At 40.5% G+C, this 18,749-nt stretch overlaps 1 protein-coding gene across 3 annotated transcripts in view; it reads right to left on the reverse strand.

Annotated features, from left to right (window-relative positions):
• The window catches only part of LOC123770675 (phosphatidylserine synthase 2), a 39,832-nt gene that overhangs the window by 19,328 nt on the left and 1,755 nt on the right, over nt 1-18,749 (reverse strand). For 2 of the 3 annotated variants that reach the window (XM_045762752.2, XM_045762753.2), the window contains 5 exons: nt 17,702-17,896; nt 15,007-15,105; nt 13,501-13,651; nt 12,589-12,723; nt 9,242-9,406 (listed from right to left, as the gene is read on the reverse strand). In XM_045762752.2, coding sequence (XP_045618708.2) covers nt 9,242-9,406; nt 12,589-12,723; nt 13,501-13,651; nt 15,007-15,105; nt 17,702-17,896 — 745 coding nt within the window. The remainder of the gene's footprint in view (nt 1-9,241; nt 9,407-12,588; nt 12,724-13,500; nt 13,652-15,006; nt 15,106-17,701; nt 17,897-18,749) is intronic. The other variant, XM_045762754.2, reaches the window with a different exon arrangement.

Genomic DNA, 18,749 nt, shown 5'->3' on the forward strand with positions numbered 1-18,749 from the left:
CACAGCAGGTTAACACTCCACACTCAAGTAGCAGGGAATTTTTCACACTAGACCATTCTGGTGCTAAGGAGACACCGAAAAATACTTTATCCAGCTAGAATGTAGACAGAAAAGTGCTTTACATTACCTCAAAAGGCTTTCCAGGTGCACCTTGGAATCACACATCACCACCATGCTATCTAACAACCCACTTGCTCGCTACCACAGATGGGTACCAGATGGTAGCTCTGACAAAAAACCCTACAACCCAACCTCATCTCATCATGGGCTCAACACCCACAAGCACAACTAGATGAGTACATTCCATCCTTGGTTGACCTTGGCTGCAGGTTGTGGTCAGAGAAGACTAATTACAGCACTTTCAGCTAAGTACCCTGTATTATCCTTAGGGAAGTATGTATCATTTGTGCAGCAGGCTTATGCTACAACAATGGACAAAAATTGTGTGTGTAGAAGACTATTAAAGTTGGTTCCGAGCTACGTATTACCAACTGCAGACCAAAGTTCTCGTCTATGTCCAATTGGTTCATACCCTTCAGCAGTGGCAATTCTCCTCTTGAGAGTTCCCATTATACTGTACATTCTCAGAACTTTGTACCTTGTGTTGGGACCCATTCATTTATACTGGGCAAGATATAATTTACCATCTGGTTCTCACACAGTCTATTTCACTAGTATAATAGCAGTGGCATTTCTCCTCATGGTTTTCCTACTAAAGTACGGTACTGTACGGTCACTATTTATTGGCCTTGGGTCATCTAGCATGTATTTGTGCTGTGGATGGATAAGGATAAGGCTGGTTACCATTTCACTGGTATGTGGTGGTACAGTATGATTTGCTTATCCCAGATCAAGCATCATTTTTGTGTGCCTGGATTGTACCTGGATAGGGTTCTGCGTGTTCAACACCCCAAGCCCGGGCCGGGCCCAGGATTGACTTGTGAGCTATGGCCACAAACTTATTCATGAACCGGTTGGCCAAGCGGACAGCATGCTGGACTTGTGATCCTGTGGTCCCGGGTTCGATCCCGGGCGCCGGCGAGAAACAATGGACAGAGTTTCTTTCACCCAGATGGCCCCTGTTACCTAGCAGTAAAACAGGTACCTGGGTGTTAGTCAGCTGTCATGGGCTGCTTCCTGGGGGTGGAGGCCTGGTCAAGGACCGGGCCGCGGGGACACTAAAGCCCCTGAAATCATATCAAGGTAACATCTCAAGATGGCCAAGCTTCTGGTTCAGGCTCTTGTTCAAACCACTGCAGCCTAGGTGAGCCTCACTCTTCTACAGTAGTTAGGGTTGGTTTACATTGGTACTTGCCTGAAGGTGCAATCGAGTCTGGTAGGTCAGAAATCTAACTTCGAGACTACAGCACTGTAGATGAAAAGCACTTTTAACTAAAATAATTAGTTGCTTTTGTTCTTGCTCTTTCTTCCATCCTGTACCACCCATTCGATGGTGGTGGCATGTCATTGTTCTCATAGCCTAGGATTCATGTGTTAAATGGCGAGTTTGAGCTGATGTTGATAAGGCCAACTGGTGGCAGATGGTGGTAATGACCTTTTGGATTGCTAAGCAGTTAGCATGTGCACAGCTTAGTGATGTTTGTATCAGAAAGTTGCACCTGGAAATGATTTTGCAATAATGTAGTGAATATTTTTATCTACATTCTGCATTGAATTGAGTATTCTCCAGCCTCTCCCAGCACTAGTAGTGATCCAGAAGGGATGACTTAAAAATTCCCAACTGTATCTCTGTAGAATGTCAGCCTTCCCTAACTGTGGCAAACTCTGCCTATCAGCCAGTAATGTTTGGCCAAAGGAACAAACTAAGGCACTGGTCAGAGAAGTGCATTTCATGTATTATACTGTAACAGTACATTTACACATTTTGTTTTCAATTTAAATACAAATATAATGGAAATAATATTGAATGAATGTATTTCAAAATATATTTGCATAACCGGTGTTTGATAAAAAATCAAATATTTCAGAGCATAATGCACATTTAAATTCATTAAATATGTATGTATATGAGTAAATCATTAATAAATTAACATAGTAGCCTCCCCATTATGTCCTGGCATAATAGCAGAACATGGTAGCTCACCATTATGTCCTGGCATAATAGCAGAACATGGTAGCTCACCATTATGTCCTGGCATAATAGCAGAACATGGTAGCTCACCATTATGTCCTGGCATAATAGCAGAACATGGTAACTCACCATTATGTCCTGGCATAATAGCAGAACATGGTAGCTCACCATTATGTCCTGGCATAATAGCAGAACATGGTAGCTCACCATTATGTCCTGGCATAATAGCAGAACATGGTAGCTCACCATTATGTCCTGGCATAATAGCAGAACATGGTAACTCACCATTATGTCCTGGCATAATAGCAGAACATGGTAGCTCACCATTATGTCCTGGCATAATAGCAGAACATGGTAGCTCACCATTATGTCCTGGCATAATAGCAGAACATGGTAGCTCACCATTATGTCCTGGCATAATAGCAGAACATGGTAGCTCACCATTATGTCCTGGCATAATAGCAGAACATGGTAGCTCACCATTATGTCCTGGCATAATAGCAGAACATGGTAGCCTCACTATTAATACATAAAAACCTACACAAAACAAAGTTAAATACATTTTAACTATGAATCCTCTTTTTAACTGTCAGAGAGGGATATATATATACAGTGATGTGGAGGGGTTTTGGTATCTGACAGGACATAGATAAATGAATGGAACGGGAGTACTTGTTGGTTTAGTTACAGCACATTACCATAAAATATTTCCCTGGGGTACAACTGTAGGTCAACATACAGCCATCTACCCTTTTTAACTATGTGAATTAATAAAGTTAAATCCCATGATGAAATATGAGGCAGATGAAATTATTTTTACAAATCATTAAGTGATCATTAATATTAAAACGAAAACATTTCCCAGATGTGAACATAACCAATGCCTCTACCCCCTCTACTGATATAATTTTTTAATGCCAATAAATATAAACATGTAGAAATCTAACAATAAATAACCGATTAAAAATTAAGACGATTAAGCTAGTATTATGAAAAACATGCAAGAAATGTTATCCAAACTTAATACCAAAATAAATGATGATTCAGACACCAGGTGGAGTATAGAGGCTCTGCCTACACTTCAACTTCTGGAGCTAAAAACCAGAATAGCCATTCTAGAGAAAAAAGTAATAAAAATACATACAACAGACAAGTATCAGTTTTGTTATGGTAGCATTTACTGCTTGGAGGTCAAAAATACTGAAAGTGCCTAGGTAAAAATGTTTCAAGAGGCATACCTGAACCAGCAGCAGTTAACGTCAGGCTGTACAGCAAGGTGGAGTATGGAGGAGACACACCACACATGGTTGCTGATGCATGCCACTATTTTGGCCAAAAATTATAATAACCTTACAGAAGTTCAGGAAATTTTTCATAAACCAGATGCTGCATGCACCATAAATACTTAAATGCAAAATACAAGTGCAACATGGAATTCATAGAACAATTAGAATTGCAAACATGTTCAGTATTTCAGCAATGTGAAATATAGAAATTAACACTGACAGCAAATATCAAAGGTGAAAATCATTTCAAGACTAAGAAACTTGTGCTTCACAGAGGAATGTGGAGTAAATGTATTAATAAACTGGATATATATGTAAATATATGAACTACACACACACAACTCAACAAGTGTTAATGCAGACAAAAAAACCAGCGTTGAATGTAATGAAACGCCATTTTCTGGGTGAGACCCGGAGGCTCCCCGGAGCTTTACCGGCTGATATGCTAATGTCAGACTTTGGCATCAGTCATGTGTATGGAGTTCTAGGGCCTACCGGGGACCACGAGCCAGAACCTGGCCCCCTCAGAGAGGCAAGGGGAGCAATGGCCTATAGAAACCCCCGTGTGGTTGGAAGCATTCTATGTCTGCCATCGACCGGGTCAAGCATCCAGAAAGGTAAGCATTCCAAAACAAACCCCTATTCTGGTGAAAATTGCTACCTAAGCCGAACTAGTGAATAGAACTCTTCAACAGAAAACACGGAAACTAGTATGACGTCATACGTCACCGCGCCGCTGTCTGCGCAGCTCCCCCCTCCCCGGGAGGGGGAAGGGGGAGCCCCAGACCTCCCACGCCGGCTATCCACCCATCAGTTCTGAGGCTGGATGTCAAAACACGCGAAAAACGCCGACCGGAGGGAGGGAGGGTTGCCGGGGAGCCTCCGGGTCTCACCCAGAAAATGGCGTTTCATTACATTCAACGCTGGTTTTCTGGGGGGAGCCCCGTCGGCTCCCCGGAGCTAACTACCCACAGAGGAAGGTCAAAGGGACAAAACCGGGAGGCGGACACCACGCACCCCCCAAGGAGGCGAGACAACCGGCAGCAAACGCCAACCCAAGGCACCACAGCCCCGAAAATCCCGGGAACAACACGAGAACCACGAGCAGCAAGGCCCCTGCACGAACACCAAAAATCCATGCCCGAAAGACTGCAAGGCCACGTCGCCCAGACGGCAGCGAGAGCAGCGAAGCCACGAACGCCACAGGCATGAGGGAAGAACACAGGCAGCTTAGCCACAAGAACACGGCTGACCACCCGGGACACCATCACCCGCGAACCGGGAAGAACAGAACCGGATCAACGCAAAACGCGCTCCAGACCCAAACGCCGTGGCACGCAAACAACAGCAGAGGGCCGCCACTGAACACAAAAACGACACACCCCCGGCCCGACCAACAAAGCACCAACAAACCCTGGACCCCTCCAGAATGCAGCAGCCCCACCCCGCGCCAGAAAAGATGGAGACTGCTGCCATCAAACAACCAAAACGCTAAAACCGAAGGAGCAAGAAAACACAGCGAACCGACCCCCAGAGGCAAAGGCCCAAAGGAAAGAGCCGACGAAAAAACACACCGGAACCGAAGGGGCACTACCAACCGAGGAGAAGACAGAGCACGCTGACCAGAGACCAGGATGGTGCAAGCGGCGCACGAACAGGCCGGAGGTGAAATGACGCACAAGACAGCTGACTAACGGTGCAGAAGCAACACCAAGACCGAAAGCAAGCTGAAGCGGCTCCGCCTGCGCCGCACGAAAAGAGGCGACAGTATGTGGCAAGACGACGGCCCCCAACCCCCACTAGAAAACCAAGCCGAGAGTAAACCAAGCCAACAAGAAGGACCCACCGAAGAAGGGACAGGAAAAGGAAGGACCGCCAAAATACCCCATACTGCCGCCAAGAAACACGCAGGTGGGACACCTACCACGAAGCCACCCGACCACCAACCGGAGGCGAGACCACGAGGCAGAACATAAGCAGCCCCGACAAGGCCCTCCCGAGCCCAGGAAAAAGGCGGAGCCGCGAGAAGATCTCGGGCGCGACCACCGAAACCCAGGCGGCACAAGGAGATGGAACGTCTGCCGAACAGAAAAACTCCGAAGCATGCAAGCCCGCCAGGAGTTCAGAAACGACGGGTCCGACGCGAGACATCGCAAGAACCCCCCCAAAAAAAATAAAACAACAACAACAACCGGCAGGGCAAGCTAGGAAAACCAAAGAAGGCGGAAGGGTCGCCGCCAGAACAGGACCCGAACCAAGGGGCCCGAACAACTGCAACAGACCGAGACAAAGAAGCACCCCGCCCTGAACCTACAGACGGTAAGGAACCGGATGCAGGCAGGAAGGGTGAACCAGGGGAAAAACGAAATACAACGGGGCAGCCCCGGGGCTCCCGGGGAGGAAACCACGAGAACGTTGCCACCACCAAGGCTCAAGTGCAACGCCCCTGCTGCCCGCACCCGCTTTGTTAGCACAACTGGGTAACCGAGCCACAACGAGCAACCAAACTCGCAGGACACCGGGTCGAAGGTGTCACCGACCCCACAGGCAGCAGACGGAGGCAAAACAGAGAGTCACCCAGAGACAAAAGGTGAGAGCAACCCTCAAACTCGCTGGAAGCGAGGGGGGGGCTCTGGGGTCACATCCATCGGACCCGCGCGCCCCCAGGGGTTTCCCAGGGTCCCGAGCGTTTACTTTAAGAGGACTCGCGCTCAGGTAATCCCAGGCAGGGTACTGCTAACCGGCACCCAAGCTACCAAACAACTTTCTAAGAGCTGAACCCCCGGGACGTGTACACTCACGGGGACCTAGCAGGGGGTACCACCAGAAATACTCAGAACACAAGGGACACAAGGGGCAAGAACGAAGGCAGACCCCCCCACCAGGTATATAAACAAAAGAAAAAGAAAACCCCGCAAGAGGACAGCGTACCCAAGCGGAACAGAGCCGGCCGCTATGATTGGTAAAGACAAGCTGCACAGTACCCCGCGCCCCACCAGTGCAAACACTGCCCCTTACTCTAAGGCGAACAAGGGAGACAGAACACCCGAGCACACAAAGAGCGGCCGAAAACCAAGCGGTAAACGGCCAAGCAGGGGCAGGACCCAAGGAACTTGTGGAAGGTGGCCCCAAACCCCAAGGGCAGTACTTACAGGGCACCTAGGGAAGGGAACCCTAGGCGCATGCAGCCCGAGTACTGAAGAATCACACCCGGCTCACGCACCACCTAGAAAACAGACACCACACTCTAGGTACAGTGCTGAAACAACCACTGGAGCCGGAGCACATAACCATTGCCTATAGCATCAGCCGAAGAACTGATGGGTGGATAGCCGGCGTGGGAGGTCTGGGGCTCCCCCTTCCCCCTCCCGGGGAGGGGGGAGCTGCGCAGACAGCGGCGCGGTGACGTATGACGTCATACTAGTTTCCGTGTTTTCTGTTGAAGAGTTCTATTCACTAGTTCGGCTTAGGTAGCAATTTTCACCAGAATAGGGGTTTGTTTTGGAATGCTTACCTTTCTGGATGCTTGACCCGGTCGATGGCAGACATAGAATGCTTCCAACCACACGGGGGTTTCTATAGGCCATTGCTCCCCTTGCCTCTCTGAGGGGGCCAGGTTCTGGCTCGTGGTCCCCGGTAGGCCCTAGAACTCCATACACATGACTGATGCCAAAGTCTGACATTAGCATATCAGCCGGTAAAGCTCCGGGGAGCCGACGGGGCTCCCCCCAGAAAGTAATGATCAAATAAAATGACAAGATCAGCAATAATGTATTGTATTCAAAATAGCAAAAGCATTTATAGCATACTAGTCACCAACTCTTCCCACATAAGAAAAGGAAATTTTGGCTTGTTTTCTTTATAGATTTAAGGTTTGAAATATTAGCAAGAGAAATGTTTAGAGGTCTGTTACTTCACTTAGTGCTTGTGCCAACTCTAATGAGACCGAATATGACCACTAACAACTGTTCTGAATTAATTACTATTCTCTATGTAACAAAAACGTTAGTGCAGGACCCATCACCTGAGATAGTCCTGGAACATCCAGAAAACAATCAGGAACAGGGAAATGTATCCAATATTAAAAAGAAATATTAAAATTGACACATTTAAAAAGTACAGTATTATCAGCATTCTAGCAGGAGATATAAATCTTCCCTGAAGAGAAGGAAGATTACAATTACCACTTATAGCAATACAGTACATACTGTAAGTAACTCAGAAATTAGCCATTCTCACAATGAGAAAAAGAGCCTTGGCTAAACCTGATTAGAATCTATAACAGCAATCACTCCTGGTTCAACATCTTCTCAATATGGCTGTTGAGGACTGGAGTAGTTAGCTGCCTTTTGCCAACAAATCTAAGGAAATGAGAAGACCAAGTCTAAGACAGACCCTGAATAACCACCTGTGATTGCCAAGTCCGATGAAAAACTTGTACATCTTTCTTCCATACTGTCGTCAAGGCGTGCAATGAAGAAGGGGTTGAAAGATCTAATGATTGCAAAGACACGACCTCCTTGAAGTGGACAAAGCACACCCATTCCAACTTTAAAGGCCACCAAGAATAACTGGCCTTACTCAGAAAAGCAGCAAACCAGAGACTATCCCACACAGGCATTAAAAAATAAGAACCACAAACTCCCTTTCTCCTGAAAAATGGTGGAGTAAGCTTCAGCTAGAACACCTAGTTAAATAATTAGGGGACACACACACATCACTCAACACCCACTGCACCTTCTCCTTGTGAAAGACAAGAGATAGGTGTGGAGAGCAACAAGGAGACTCAAAGCAGACTCCTGAAACTGAAAGCCACACACCTGTAGACACGACATGCTGAAACGAAGTTCACAACAGAATTGCAGATGGTCAAACCCATTATCTTAAACAAAGATAACTCATCCACACCAATTTAGCCCACTCCGTATGAAGCTAGTATGAGAAGTTTTTGACGTGAAAGGAGCTTAACTGTTTGGCAGTACAACATGATAGCAGTTGACTTGAGGAAATAGGCCTGAGATATGCCATGCAACCTCTGTCCATGTGCCTAGAAAACTATTTCCAAGCCATGAAATGTTCACCCCAGGTTCTCTGACCCCCCCCCCCCAAAAAAAAATGAAGGAGCCTGATTGATCCCAGTCAATGTTGCCATATGTTGGTGACAATCATAGGTCTCTGTGCCTCCTTAAAGTCCTCATAATCACACACAAAATATGCAGCTCCATCATGGAACCCAAACCTGATAAAGCACAAGTAGAGAATTTTATAAATACAAAGATATGTCACAAGAGCAGTACCAGGGAGAAAAAAGATGTGCTATGAGAACAGGCTAAGTGAATCAAATCTAAAGGTATTAGAAGTGAGAAGAACCAGAGGCAATTGGATCACAATATACTAGTACATGATACTAAGGGGAATGGATAGGTGTATAGAAAGTCTTTGCCTGGTGAGAGACAACAGAATAAGGAACACAGGTGGAAGTTGGAAACATACAAACCATAGAAATATAAAAAATGTGCACTGTATGGATTAATTGCTATGAAAAAGAAGAATGAGCTTTAACCATAGGTGGTGAAAGCCGCCACCATTCACAGCTTCGAGCAAGCATGACATACATTGTACTGGAATGTTAGGAGGTTTAATAGCCAGGAAGCAGAGCTCTAGAGCTGAACCTTGTTTTTCAGACAACTAGTTAAGCACAATTAGATAAACAAACATACATACTACAGGAAAAGAAAAGAGTGAATCATGTCTTGGCACTATAAGGGGAAAAAGGGAATTAAATAATATATCACAACAATTAAAACCAAAATTGACCAGTAAAGTCTAACAGACACTGAGCCCATCACTGAACCAGACTTACATGATCCCACCAGCACTCTGAGAAGTTGGGCAGCTGGTGCTCTAGCGTGTACTCGAGAATCTCAAACATGACCGAGATAACCCAGCAGAGCCACCAGTCACGCAGCAGCAGTGTCTTCAACCACCAGCCAAAGAAATGCAGTGGCACAAATAGGTCTAATTTATCCTGAAAATTTGCCTTAATGAGAATTTAACTGAAATAAACACCTTATTAAGACAATTCAATATACTTGTGATACAAAGTCCTCATCAATGGACACAAATGCCATCACTACAAAAAAATATGGTCATGAGGAGAAATTTCTAAATGTTACTATGCATCAGTTTAAATGTGTCCAGACAGATATGTGCAAATGGATTTACTACACACATACATACATACATGGCACAAACAAAAAACCCTTCCACAAAATTGAGGTTTCTCACCATTCTGATACATAATGTACATGTATTATAATTAAATCATTTTCCATTTTCATAGGATGGGGAAGTTTCAACTAAGGAAAAACTAATAATATAATAAAAGAAGGATGTAGGGACAGTACTTAATTAATAATCATTCACACTACAGTATATAACATCATGGTTAAATATGCACTAATACTTTCCATCACTTCACAGGAATACCCTGATTCTTAAATCCTGGGACCAGATTCACAAAGTAGTTATTCAAGTACTTACAAACGCGTACGTCTTTCCTCAATCTCTGTCGGGTTTGGTTACATTTATTAAACAGTTTACAAGTATGAAAACTTCCCAATCAACTGTTGTTATTGTTATAAACAGCCTCCTGGTGCTTTGGAGCTCATTAACTGTTTAATAATTGTAAACAAAACCACCACAGATCGAGAAAAGACAGGAGAGGTTCGCGAGTGTTTGCATAGCTGCTTTATGAATCTGGCCCCTGATGTACAGAGATTTTCATGAATGGTCATATGCAATACACTACAAATATATTCACTTCATCCTTACAAACTACTTCCATCCAGTCCTGCTAATTACCATATCCCATGTGCTGTTCACTTACACTCACCATATACTGTACACACGGTAATCAGAGGCAATATATTTGACTGGAGAAGTGTTACTAGTGGAGTACCACAGGATTCAGTTTTTGCACCAGTAATGTTTATTGTCTACATAAATAATCTACCAGAAGGAATACAGAATTACACGAACATGTTTGCGAATGATGCTAAGATACTGGGGAAGATAAGAGATGCAGACGACTGTCATGCCCTTCAAAATTATCTAAATAAAATAAGTGCTTGGAGCGATAAGGGGCAAATGGAATTCAACGTGAATAAATGCCATGTTATGGAATGTGAAATCGGAGAAAAATAGACCACACACAATTTGCAAATTTTGTAGAAAGGAATTAAGGAACTAAAGAATAAAGAATGAGATCTAGCGGTGGTTTTGGACAGTAAACTGTCACCAGAGGAACACTTAAAGAATACTGCGAGAGGAGCAGTATATATGCGTTGCTTTCCAACTTCAGACTTGCTTTTAATTATATGGATGATGAAATACTAAAGAAACTGTTCAAGACTCTTGTGAGACCAAAATTGGAAAATGCAGCAGTTGTATGGTGCCCATATCTCACGAAGTGCATCAATAAACTGGAAAAGGTGCAATGGCATTCTACACAATGACTTCCAGAACTGAAAAACAAGAGTTACGACGAGAGGCTAGTGGCATTAAATATGCCAAAACGACAAGACAGACGAAAAAGAGGAAATATGATCATCGTTTACAAAAGATTAACAGGAATCAACCCTATTGGTAAAGAGGAATGCCTGAAACCAGCAACTTCAAGAACAAGAAGACAGATTTAAGCCAAGGAAACAAAGGTGCCAAAAAAATATTAGAAAGTTTCTTTTGCAAACAGAGTGGTAGACAGTTAGAACAAGTTAAGAGAGAAGGTGGTTGAGGCTAAAATCGTCAGTATTTCAAAACGTTATATGACAGAAATGGGAAACAGGACACCACGAGCGTAGCTCTCATCCTGTAACTACACTTAGGTAATTACACACTCTTCCTGGGCTTCCAATCACTTGGACAGAACGGTTGAGCGATGGCCTCGCTTTCCACAGGTCATTGTTCAATCCCCAACTGTCCATGTGGTTCGGCACCATTCCTTTCATCCATTCTATCCTAAATCCTTATCTTCATACCCTTTCTAAGTGCTATATATTGACTTAGTGATTTTTCCTGATAATTATATCTTATTCTTCCTGGTCTTCCTCTCCTCTTACCCTCAAATACACTCTCCCATTCAACTTCTTAATTTCCAAACCATCTCAAAATATTCTTAATCTTGTGGGTTATTGATTTTTTCACTCCACATCTTGCCATCACATTTTACTCTGTCTACTCTCATAACACTATGTACCAATAAAATTCTCAGATTATTCATTTATATTGCTCTACTTCACAATTTCTTCATGCTCATACATCCCCATCATTCATATTTTACAAACACAATCTACTACTCTCTCTCCGCCACCATAACTTCATTTTTGTACACATTCACTTTTTACAGTCTTTTCACACACATCTATGAAATATTAAATCAACCTATACGAATCTGTCACTGCTAAAGGAACAATTATCTACATACTGTATATCAAACCTGACATACTCCAATAACTCATTACGACATCACACCTGATTTACGCCACTAACATCCTTACTCGACCTCCCAGACAACTCGATGCATGTGCGTATTGAATAACCAATGTGATATCTTCACAGCCTTGGTATACACCAATGTATTAATATAAATCACATAACACCATTAATGCCTACCCAAGTCCTATTTCTTACACTGAATTAATTTTTCACAGCATTTAACAAAACTCTGCCAACCTACATTTTCATTACACACACAAAATTTGATCTGTATTAACTTTGCCATACACTTTCTCAATCAAAAAATATTACAAGATAATATTTAAGGTGTTCCATAAAATAAATTAGTACTGTATACAGTTCTATTTTACTTGAGTAAAACCAGGTTCAGCTGACAATCAGATATCTAAAGGATTCAATTTAGTGAAATGCAATGAATTTCATGTCTGGAAAATGAGTAATGAGCACAGGGTGATGTAATGAGTACAATAAATGTAATGAGTACTGTAGTGTAATTGCCACAAATATATATGATGAGTTTCTGAGCAACATCTTTAAATTTATTGTTTGATTTCAGGCAGTTAGATAAGTTTAGTTCATTTATTATGCACCAAAAATTAATTACATTTATCTGTGTCTAGAAATTAAAGGATTAAAATCAGTGCTCTAACTTAATACTAATCATAGATACAGTACATAATGCAATCTATTTACCCATATGTTATGATATGGATCTTCTGGGTTGTCATCATCATATAATCGACAGTTTCCCCCATAATCCTTCTCCTCCATGGGCTTTCCAAGTTTGGGGTCTATGTGTTTTAATAGTTGCCGGGCACCAGATGCACTCTGCAAGGAGATTATAAAAATTAAATACACTATAATATTGTACGTGCATTCCCATAAACAAATAAAAAATACTAATTTAGGTAAGGTATTAGCAACCGATAACCGAAACAAAGAATTATCAGTAGAGGAGGTACACAAACGTAGTCTTTTGCAAATTTTACAATAATGTGTGTGCCTTGATACCCTGCATGCATCGTGATTGCTCAAATTCTTAGGATTTTACAGAAAAAAAAGCGTTACAAGGAAAACAATTTCATTAAAGTTAAATAATGTTTGGCATGAACATTGTAATGTTTAAATGTGGGTCCACTATTTTGGAAACTCCTCAATTGCAAATTTTTCTAGGCAATGGAACCACTTACATGATACAGACATGAATGAGAATGTGGATTCAGAGGAATGGCAGTGTGCCCTAATTAGATTTTGTCAGAATGAATGAAACACTTTCCCTAATTCACAAAAGAAAATATGCTAACAAAAATGGCCAATAAACAGGTTAATTACATTAGAATGATTCAAACTATTGCAATCAAAAACAGAATTAAATAAGCTAATGTACCTTAAATATGACCATATCACATCTCTTTATCAGTGACTGAACCTTGACATCACTGTGAACTTTATCTAGTCAGTCTTGTCTCATATTTTCTTTTATTTTTTATAAAAAAAGATTTTGAACAGAAATGGTTGCATAAAAAAATAATTAATATCCCACAATTTAAATTCATTAAAGCATCACCAAACCAACTAGTATGAAGAGCAGAGTTTTTGACATACTTGATATAGCATAAATATTAGGCCGAGTTCATAAACAATGGATATGATGAAGGTGAATCTCCATATGGCTGGGTGTGGCCGCTTGAATGGCCCATCTGGGGTCACAGTTACTCCTAAGAGGATAAAGGCAGACACACTTGCAACCAAACCTCTGGGGGAGGGGAAAATATGCATTTAAAATAAAATGTAAGATGTTAATTTTGCCCTAATATAGTCAGCCAATAATTCCCTCCTTATCATTATTCACTACAAATAACATATTGTACTTGTAATTAGTTTAAATTTCTTACATTGAACGCAAACATTATACAGCAACTACTGTTCAACAATAAGTGTGTTAACATTCTATGATAAATATTATAGGAATAAACAGCATTATTGCATTAGTGTAAAATGCAATAATGCCTAAAATAACCTAGTTTCCAACTTCTATGTCTATCCTCTTGTCAAATTCTCTTTCAGTTGGAAGACACAGGACAGTATTATCAACCTTGTCTATTCCACTTCTATAGATGTGTTCCATGGCAGTGCTGCAATTCCAGGATTGATCTAAGTAGGATGTGTAAATTGTCTTGAACCTACCACCATTGAATATAAAGAAGCACCAATTTCTGGATGAGCCCCAGTGGGTCCCTGAAGCTACTGTCACTGATAGTGTACCATCTGCTAAGTTGCATCAGCTACAAAGTTCTATAAGCACCAGAACCCTCACAGAGGCACAGGGAGAGGTGACATTTATTTAGTTATATACACCACCACTGGAGAAGGCACCCAGAAAGTCAGCAAAACAAAACAAAACAACCACTGCTGGCTTCAAACGAGACTGCAGCCTTGAGAACAGCTAAAAGAACTCCCCCAACAGTGTAAACAAATGATCGAAATCTCTTGAAATTATCACCAGCTCGTTCACCCCAAACATCCCCCACTCGTTTGGGGGAATGGTAGGGGTGTTCTCTATATTATATATATATATATATATATATATATATATACTCTCTATATATACTATAGAGTATAGTATATATATACACTATATTCTTTTATTTTGACCTCCAGCTAGAGTAGTGTACAAGTGAAGCTTCAATATAATTAATAATAGACTGCTAAGGTTGTTAGTGGTATGTTTCTGAGGATCACTTGGAGAAAATTTGTAACAGTTTAGTGATTGCAGCTCATAGCTTCTACGGCACCACTAGAGTAAATACTGTATTTTGATTTTATGTCAGCAAGACATTTCTTCCACTATATTAACTAAGACAGAAGGATAGCTTCTTAAAATTGTATATAAATGCTGTACTACAATACAGTATAAAATTAATATAAATTCTTAAAATCACATACAAATCTCTGCAATGACATGTGTATAGGTTATGCAGTGATAATATCTAGTGAATCTTGACTACCGAAACACTTTTCCTACTGACAGAGGAAAATGTTTCCGAGCTATTATGATAACATAACCTGAGCTATTAAGATAACATAACCTGAGCTATTATGATAACATACCTCTTCGTATTGTCAACCATGTCCTCATCAGGAGGAGTTAGGGCTTCATATAGCAAGAAGCATATCATGAACACCAGTGTTGTTAATGTGTGGGCTCGCCTAGAAACAGAAGATACATGTTTACAGTTACAGGGCACATTACTCCAACAATTATGTTATTTCTCAAGAGACAAGAAGGAAGGAGAGATGAACACACAGACGGAGTGAGCGAGTGAGTCAGAAAGACTTACATTGAGACTAGTTAACTGATAAAAGTTGTTTTGTATGTCCTTTAACAGTTTTACATATCTAAACAAAAATTATAAAAATGATGTACTAAAGGCCAAATTTGAATAATTAATTTCATTTAATTTTGAACTTCTTAAATTGATCATCAGTAATTTCTTCAACTTAGTTTACTCAGTGTTCTGTAATATCTTTGTATGATTTGTTATACATATTTATCTTCTATATCTTGGAAACCTTGTACAGTACCACATTGGAAGTTACCTTTCTTGAGGCGGTGACCTCATTGGAAATAACATTATGGGAAAAACATTTTCAAATGTTTAATACCTTCAAGTGAAAAATTTAAAGAACACTGGGAACATCTGCTACAGAATATTACATGCTAGTCATAATTCTATATATGAAAATTGTATTACAGTACTGTATATATATAATTGTGTTACGTATGTATTGTTATTGGCTTTATTTTCTTTATCACACTATCATAAAGAACAGTAAAGAAAAAATGACAAGAATAACTGAACTATGTACAGAATAATGTACAAGAAAAGTGTTAATACGTATCTACATTGCAACACCAACAGGGATGGAGGTGGCTGCAGGACAGGAAGTGTGTGCATGCGCATATGTTGGTCTTCCTAGGAAGGTAAGCTTTGTACTGTAGTAGTAATAGACGAGGATGAAGTAGTAGTCCATCATCTTCTGAATATGAGAGCCATACCCGTCTTCCCCGTGCTCTGTCATATGACGTGTTGAAACTACTGATGGTTTTGGCCTCCGCCACCTTCTCACTTAACTTGTTCCAACCGTCTATCACTTTGTTTGCAAAAGAAAACTTTCTAATAATTCTCCGGCACCTTTGTTTCCTTATCTTGAATCCATGACCTTTTGTTCTTGAAGTTGCAGATTTCAAGAATTCCTCTTTGGCAATTTTGCCAATTCCTGTTACTATTATGTATACAATGATCACTTCTTTTTATTCTTCTATCTTCTAGCTTTGACATATTTAACACTTCTAACTTCTCCTCTTAGCCCTTGTTTTTCCAGTTCTGAAAGTCACTTCTAAGCATACTTTTGCTCCTTTTCCAGTTTATTGATGTGCTTCTTAAGATGTAGGCACCATACAACTACTGCATATTCTAATTTTGGCCTCACAAAAGGCATGAACAGTTTCCTTGCAAATGTCCTTTATGCAGTCCTCCAATGACAGCTTACTATCCAGAACCAACCCTAGATCTCTTTGTCAAGAGTTCTTTAATGCCTTTCCACATAATTTGTAGGTTATGTGTGGCCTATTCTTCCCATTCCACATTCTATAACATGGAATTTATTCACATTGAATTCTATTTGCCAAGTGTTGCTTCATACACTTATTTTGTCCAGATCATCTTAAAGGGCATGATAATCATTCAAGTCTCTTTTATAGTAATTCATTATATAATTTATCTTACAATTTAACTTCGCTGATGGCTTACAATCAGCAGCATGTTCACATAGTGCTGCATTCCTACTGGTAGATCATTTCATTTATATAGAAGATGAACATTAATGGTGTTAGACGTGAATGCTGTGGTACTCCGCTAGTAATACTCCTCCAGTCTGGTATATTGCCTCTGATTACTGCCCTCATCTTTTTGTCAGAAAATTTTCCATTTGTCAGCAGGTTTTATGTCACCCCTATAGCATGTTCCAGCTTCCAGAACAACCACTTGTGTGATACTCTATCAAAAGCCAATTTTAGTTCCAGATAAACAGTCAACCAAACCATCCTTTCCTGTAGACTCTGTGGCTCTTTCATAAAAACTACAATAAGTAGATTTGTTACAGAGGATCTTCCTGTTCGAAAGCCATACTGTCATTGTATCTTTCTCTCTGGTTATTTACTAATTTGATTTTAACTATAACATGGAAATAATCCCAAAAGTGGAGATAGTGTTTGTGCAGTGACACTGTCTTCTTGGCTTTAAGTAAAATAGAGTCAAGGAGAAGACATGTTACTGTTTTCAGAGATGTTTGCATTGAAATCTTCCAATTTTAATACTGTAATAGTTTATCTTTAAAGACACAGGAGAGTAACTTTTTTCCATCTTAGCCACAGTTTAAGGCCTATCAGTTACACAAAAATAAAATTGTACTAAAAACAGAAGCACTGTATCTTCCACAGAATGAAAAAAAGACAGCAATATGCAGACAATGAGTCACAATAATGTGGCTGCAAATATGATATCCAAACTACACATCAGAAAATGAAGAAACAATGATAATGTTTTGGTTCATCCTGGACCATAATGGTTCAAGATGGATCAAAATGTAATTTTTTCATTTTTTATGTATGGTCTTTATATCATGACACCAACATGCTTAATTATGGCTAGTACTGCAGAGCAGCAGAGACATAAAAATCAAATCAATCACTAGCTAAAGGTTAAATTAGTTAACAAATGCTGCAACTACAGGATGTACTCACCAGAAGTATGTCATAGTACCATCATCGAAGAAGTCAGTCTCTGTTGTTTTCTCTGCTTCCCAGTCATGCACTGGGCCACTTGTGACTGGGGAGTGCTCTGGACCAGATAAATCATTGGAGGAGACATCACGAGAGAAATCTTCATCACCAATATCTCCATCTAGATCCTTCATCCCTTCTTTCCTCTTCATATTTCTGTTGTAGAGAAGATTTATTCTGAATAATCTTATTTTCATATACAGAAACCTCTAAACTAATTTTAAATTTCATCAAATACCACTTTCCCTTAAAATTTAGCATGATTATACCAGTCAGCCTTTGAAATTCACAAAATATTTTGGGGTTTAGGTTAATGTGGCACTTTGAAACATTTCACCCCTACCTACATTTACATTAAGAGAGTATGTTGCATTACAAAATGTGCAACTTACTGTACACTAATAATGCATAATGACCAAATTGTCTCCTTTAATTTCCTTTGCTCCAGACCCATCATTTTCACCTTAAATTCTCATTAATTTTTGTAACAAATATTATTGCTTTAAATTGTAGTAAACTCTATGGAAAAGTTGCCATGCAGTTTACTACTGTTTACTGCAGTAAACTACATGGCAGTTTATCAGTTTACTGTAGTAAACTGATACAGCTTTATCAGTTTACTACCTGATAAAGTAAAACTATCACCCATAGCATGGACAAAAATTAAAAGGATTATGAGGAACTTGTCACATATACAGTATTAGCCTTACACGTGCAGATATGAAAGATACTATACCTAAAAGGAAACAATAATTATAGTAGCTTGAATTTGTTTAGTATGTTTGGTCAGAGAAAACTGTCAGATTTGTAAAGCTGATTATGCAGTTTAAAGGTGTAGATTGGACTAAGCAAACTTAAAAACACATGATCAACGTTTAGGTTAATTTTTTATCTTAGCGACTTGTGTGAAATACCGCACTTTGTTCCGGAGCTGTTAAAAGATGATACAATATCTTTAAAGGTTCTTTTTATATTGTACAACAGGTATGCAATTTTCATAATCACATTA

The sequence above is a fragment of the Procambarus clarkii genome, chromosome 56 (assembly GCF_040958095.1).
Source record: "Procambarus clarkii isolate CNS0578487 chromosome 56, FALCON_Pclarkii_2.0, whole genome shotgun sequence".
In the NCBI taxonomy this organism is placed as follows: domain Eukaryota; kingdom Metazoa; phylum Arthropoda; class Malacostraca; order Decapoda; family Cambaridae; genus Procambarus; species Procambarus clarkii.